At 39.3% G+C, this 6244-nt stretch overlaps 1 protein-coding gene across 4 annotated transcripts; it reads right to left on the bottom strand.

Annotated features, from left to right (window-relative positions):
- Positions 1-998: 998 nt before the first annotated feature.
- LOC116706135 (uncharacterized) lies at positions 999-5271 on the bottom strand. Of its 4 annotated transcripts, none has more exons than XM_032542794.1 (6): positions 5115-5266; positions 4861-4874; positions 2917-3108; positions 2485-2687; positions 2322-2349; positions 999-1771 (listed from the first exon to the last, which is right to left on the bottom strand). In XM_032542794.1, the coding sequence occupies exons 1-6, from the start codon at positions 5150-5152 to the stop codon at positions 1662-1664; spliced, it is 585 nt and encodes a 194-aa protein (XP_032398685.1). In that variant the 5' UTR covers positions 5153-5266; the 3' UTR covers positions 999-1661. The 4 variants fall into 4 exon arrangements, with proteins under 4 accessions (XP_032398685.1, XP_032398684.1, XP_032398682.1 ...); XM_032542793.1 differs by having other exon boundaries at positions 2316-2349; positions 5115-5265; XM_032542791.1 differs by lacking the exon at positions 999-1771 and having other exon boundaries at positions 1916-2349; positions 5115-5271.
- Between the last annotated feature and the right edge of the window lie 973 nt (positions 5272-6244).

Raw genomic sequence — 6244 nt, 5'->3', positions numbered from 1 at the left:
CCCCCCCCCCCCCACACACACACACACACACACTTTTCTGTGATCCAATAGCAAGGGGGTTTCTAGTTTATGGATGTTTCATCAAACGCTTTTTCCCTTATTTCTTATTTTTGCTTCAAAAATCACTCTCAAGTAAAAAATATAAAAACATATATATAAAATATTACCAACAACTTATCAGTTATTTACTAATGATGTTTATGTATATTTCACATATTTTTGATATGTTAGCATAGCATGTACTAATCATTTACTAAAGTTTTATTTATGGTTAGTTAATATTAAATAAGGATTATAGTTAATAATGAAATAGTCTGGCTTCCTGGATGTACTGTACAGAGATATCCCCCCCCCCCTCTCAATGTTGATTTTTCAGAGGGAGTCCCTGCATCGGGGGCTTCAGCCACCCAGGACGTCTGTGATTGGTTTAAAGTAACACAACAGTCAGGGCGCCCCCCCCCCCCCCACCTTTTAGCAGTGTAACAGTCCCACTCCAGTGGAGATAAGTTTGGTAATAAATGATAGAAAATGGAAAAATGCCAATGGCTGATGGCTTGAAGACATGCATGCTGGGTAACCGGGCCTACAGTTGAAAATTAGCTGACTGGCTAACACTGGCACATTTACAGAAATGTTGATTAATGTGCATTGGCCTAATCCAATCAATAAATCTAAAAATTAAAAGGTGGAGAGAGATGGGGACAGAGCACATTTTTAAGGATGTATTTCTTCATTTGACTCCACCCACCATCCCCTCAATCCTGACTAGACTGCCAGCGTCTGTCATTGAATTGCACGCACCGTACATCCCATAATCATGCCGTCACTGTTCTTTACAGTTGGGGTGCTATCGGCTTGGAGATGAGCTGGACACCAAGGATACATTTTTGCAGATTCAATTCAAAAGATTTGTAAGCCAAAATGATAACTCAAAATCATTTTTGATAGGAATCCATCTCATATTTTTTATTAGAGATGAAATCAATTTCCAGAGACGCTTTGGCTGATTAGTTTTTATTTATTCTTCATGACAGGAAAAACATGTAATCCTGATATTTAATGAGCACAAAACAGCAATCATGTGCAGGGATGTTACATGTCATGATTTAACCACACACTGCTCTACTACACACATTAAACACGTACATGCCACACAACTTGGATCTTAAAAGCACAACAAATAGTGACTTTGACATGAGGTAACTTTGGTAGTAACCTGCTTTACTTTCTCAATAAATGCCACCAAAAGAAACTTCAAAGTTGGGCTTGTCATTAGGGTTTTTGAGATGGACTTGAGTGACTTTTCAACTTATGGCAATTGTGTGTAAGTGTGTATAATATCTAAAATGTAATTGCCAAGGTTACTTTTTAACTTAGGTGCTTTCCTTCTATCTTTTGTTATTCATCTGTTATTCATTCAAAATGTGTGAGATCTACAGATTCAGCTTAAAAATAGCTAAATCAGCCTTCCTGAGACTATACTACAATAATATATATAATATAAACAATAATACCAATCTTCTGTTATTACATTTTTAATTGCACATGCTTTCCATGGTACATTTATTTTGTCCCTTTAGGAATCATTTATTGTGATAATGCTGCAAACTGCCATCACAGTGGATTCATTTTGTTTTTGTAATGCATGTTTTTGACAGGCCTCACACATCATATTTCTTTATCATTTCAAAATATATCACAGACCCAGTGATCCCCAATCCCCCAATTATAAAACATGCTACAACAACCAGCTTCCAGTTCTTCCTCCAACCTAAAAGAAAGACAAACAGAGCAACGAGTCATCTGGTTTCATGTACGACCTTTTAGCTCAAATATTAGAACAAGCATGCCAATGTATTTATCTCTTTAAGTGCTCATATTATGCTCATTGTCAGGTTCATAATTGTATTTAGAGGTTATATCACAATACATGGTTTAATTTAAAAAAAAACACCATATTATTCTTGTACTACATTGCTGCAGTTCCTCTTTTCACCCTGTGTGTTGAGCTCTCTGTTTTAGCTCCAGAGTGAGGCATCTCACTTCTGTTCCATCTTTGTTGGGAGTCACACATACACAGTAGCTAGGTAAGGACTACTAGCCAGTCAGAAGCAGAGTACGAGGGCGTGGCACATGACACTTAGCCCCTACTGCAATATTTATTTTTAAATGAATATAGCCTACGGGTAGTCTGGCACACGTGGGTGCTCCGGGGCTCGAGCACCCACGGTATCGACGCCTATGCTGCTGGCCATGTGTGTGAAGTTTGAAGATAGAGTTGAGTAACCTGATCGAAAGTTCATGATCACAGTCACACTTACGTCTGCAGTATTGTTTCCAGGTAGAGACCTGAAAGAAAGAAAGAAAGAAAGAAAGAAAGAAAATGATGAGTAATGACTCATCCATTAGTAATAATAAAAGAGGTAGACTCTGCTTAATTGTGTGTAAACCTGATCATATTGGATCAGTAAATCTAGTCATTACCTGTGAAAGGGGAATTCCCAGACACTTCTGGACGTCATGCCACGCAATGTCATTGCGGTTACACTCCAGGAGCTTGCGCTCATAGAACAGACAGTCCACAGTGAGGAGGACGCTGGGGTTGTCCACCTGTCTCCTGCTTGGAGCTACAACATGGTCAGGATCGAAGGTGTGATGCATCACCACCAGAATTGCTGGTTTCCCACCTGTTAGCACAGAGATAATACAACCCAACCAGTCAGAAACAACCTATATACATATACATACTGTACATACACATACATACATATATACATACATACTGTGTATATATATATATATATATATATAGTACATACATATGTAAACGGTACATACAGATGTATATATATATGTATGTATATGTATTTGAACACATGTATGTACATATATGTATACATATATGTATGTATGTACCTGGTATGTGGTCCAGGGCCTCGTTGATGTCCGTTCCAACTCGTGAAGAGATGGGACAGAAAACCGAAAGGTAGTCACTTTCTCCAGGAGACTGCACCTCAGTATGGCCAACGTCTTTCAACTTTTCAACAAAGGTGTGATGAGCCCCCTTAGTTTCTCCCGCCAGGTGGACATAAAAATGTTTCCCTGGGACTGAAGACAGAAGAATGTTGAAGTCGTGAATGTGCCGTAACATGGTTTTGTATTTCCAGACCCTGATGTAAGATCTTTAGCTAGATTCAGCATTAATGTAAACATATTTTATTCTATTTAATGTTGAAATATTGCTGTCTTAAAAGAACAACACCAGTTTTGGAAGAAGTATTCAGACCCTTTACTTAAGTCAAAGTACTAATACTACAGTGTAAAAGTACTCCACTACAAGTCAAAGTCCTGCATTCAAAAGCTCAGCTCAAGAAAAGAGATGTATTATCAGCTAAATTTACTTAAGTATCAAAAGTGACACAGTCATGACTATAATTAATGCACACCTGTTTCACATAAAAATCAGGATACTGTCAGTGTTCAACACATTAATTTTAGATACGTTGTGTTTGTTGATGTTTTGGATTAATATGACTGCTGCCATAACACTTAATCTTTCATTTTTGTCAGAGTAATTCAAATATAAAATCATATTTTTGAACATGCTGAACGGGAAGGGGATGAGAAACATGCCATCTGATGTGTAACTAAAACTGTGAGACAAATGTAGAGGAGTAAACAACACAATATCTGCCTTCTAGATGGATGAGAGTGGAAATTAAAGTTGCATGAAATGGAAATTAAATAGAAAGTGACGTATTTTAATATGCACTTAAAGTACTCATATTATGCTCATTTTCAGATTCATAAATGTATTTAGAGGTTATATCAGAATAGGTTTACATGGTTTCATTTTCAAAAAACACCAGATTTTTGTTGTACTGCACATTGCTGCAGTTCCTCTTTTCACTCCGTGTGTTGAGCTCTCTGTTTTAGCTCCAGAGTGAGACATCACACTTATATTCCATCTTTGTAGGGAGTTGCACATGCACAGGACCTAGGTAAGGACTACTAGCCAGTCAGAAGCAGAGAATGAGGGCCCTGACAGTACCTAGGTAAGGACTACTAGCCAGTCAGAAGCAGAGTATAAGGGCCCTGACAGTACCTAGGTAAGGACTACTAGCCAGTCAGAAGCAGAGTATAAGGGCCCTGACAGTACCTAGGTAAGGACTACTAGCCAGTCAGAAGCAGAGTATAAGGGCCCTGACAGTACCTAGGTAAGGACTACTAGCCAGTCAGAAGCAGAGTATAAGGGCCCTGACAGTACCTAGGTAAGGACTACTAGCCAGTCAGAAGCAGAGTATAAGGGCCCTGACAGTACCTAGGTAAGGACTACTAGCCAGTCAGAAGCAGAGTATAAGGGCCCTGACAGTACCTAGGTAAGGACTACTAGCCAGTCAGAAGCAGAGTTTAAGGGTGTGCCACGCTAGCAGCTAGGCTCTATAAAATAAAAAATAGATATATACAGTATAACAATAAAGAATGTAAATGTGCTGTATTTATATAGCGCTTTTCCAGTCTTAACAACTGCTCAAAGTGCTTTTACATCTACAGGAAACATTCACCATTCACACACATTCATACACTGTGGCCGGGGCTGCCGTACAAGGTGCCACCTGCTCATCAGATAAACATTCATACACATTCACACTCCGATGCGCAGCACCGGGGGCAACTCGGGGTTCAGTGTCTTGCCCAAGGACACTTTGACAATGACTGCAGGGGCAGGGGATCGAACCACCAACCCTCCGATTGGCAGGCAACCGCTCTACCACTGAGCCACAGCCGCCCAAAGGGAGAAACAAATCTAAAAGCATAATGTGAGCCACACATTTATAAAAAACAGTGAAGTTATCTCACCTGTCATCTTGTTTCTGAGGAGGAGATAAAGAAAACTTTAGTCAACACACTTTAAATGATATGAAGCTAAACAAGGTGGAGGTGTACGTGCGTCACAAGCTCTTTAGTCACAGCTGCTCACCACCAACATGCACCTGACACAGTAAACGTTACCTCAGAGGTCTGTAACCTGAAATGAAACTCTGCATGGTGGAGGTTCAGCAGTTCACAGCCTGGCACGGATTATTCAAAACCTTTTTAAGAGTCTTACTTACGAAATAGACTGATAATTATTCGGTAATGTCTCCGGCATGTCCGTTTTACAGTTGACAGAAAAATAACCAAGACAGCTCCTTCCTGTCAGTGGAGCACTTTCACTTTTGCTTTGACGTGCAACGTGTCTTAGAAGAACGTGCAGAGATGAGACGTGGTAACAAGAGATAAGATGTGACCCCAGCAGATTAAGGATAAAGCACAAACTGCAGCGCTGCAATGCATGGACACTGGCAGTTACTGCTGGGAAATGCTCTTGAATAAGCAATTCATGCTGTTTAGTTTAACCTTTGAGTTGTCTTTTACCAAAATTTAAAATCAACACTTTTGTTGACACTTTTCATCAACGTTTTCAACTTTTTCTTCCGTTTTTGTCCCATTTTTCAACACTTTTTTCAATATTTGTCACTTTTTTTGACGTTCAACACTACCTAACACTACTTTATTAACTTTAGTTTTTCAGTTATTTTTGGAATATGTGTTCAATTGGCCATTATAATAGCCAATACCAATAGATTGGGAAAATTAGCTTTATTTCAGATTGCAGACTCCACACGTGGAGAGACTAAAACAGAAGTAAACCTGTTTTTTTCATGGGTTCTCACGCTGAAAGCCACAGAGACCAAATCCTGCTCACACTTCCTTTGTGCAACTGTAGCCTGTGCAGCTTGTTTCAAGTTTCAATGTTCATGGATTTATATCAACTGCAAGTTAACAAGGCATCTTGTCTATACCATAACTTTACCATGTACAGGACAACCTGTTTTAATTCTATGCAACAGCTTTACAAACGGTTTATTTTGTGTGTCATCGCCCTCATTTCTAGCAGGAAGCTGTTTTCAGCCACAAGATCTGCTAGACTTAAAATACACTTCCTGTTCTGCACCAAACAACGGACAGCCGTAGCTTTGCTGTTTCAGATTATTAACCCTCCTGTTGGCCCAGTTTAAAAAAAGTGTCTATATCAGAAACTGCCAAAAATGACCATGGATGGTTCCATTTACTGCTCTTAAAATGAAGGATCAGTATGGTTCTTTCATTAAATTTGGGGTGTTTTATTCAGTTTTATAGCATATTTCTGCTGGAGGTTTAGTGTCCATGAAGAAGTGTAAAACTTGTATGGGGGGGGGGG

Source organism: Etheostoma spectabile, chromosome 18 (assembly GCF_008692095.1).
Source record: "Etheostoma spectabile isolate EspeVRDwgs_2016 chromosome 18, UIUC_Espe_1.0, whole genome shotgun sequence".
NCBI classification, from domain to species: Eukaryota; Metazoa; Chordata; class Actinopteri; order Perciformes; family Percidae; genus Etheostoma; species Etheostoma spectabile.
Note: the sequence above shows the minus strand (reverse complement) of the source record. Positions and strands in the feature narration are given on the sequence as shown.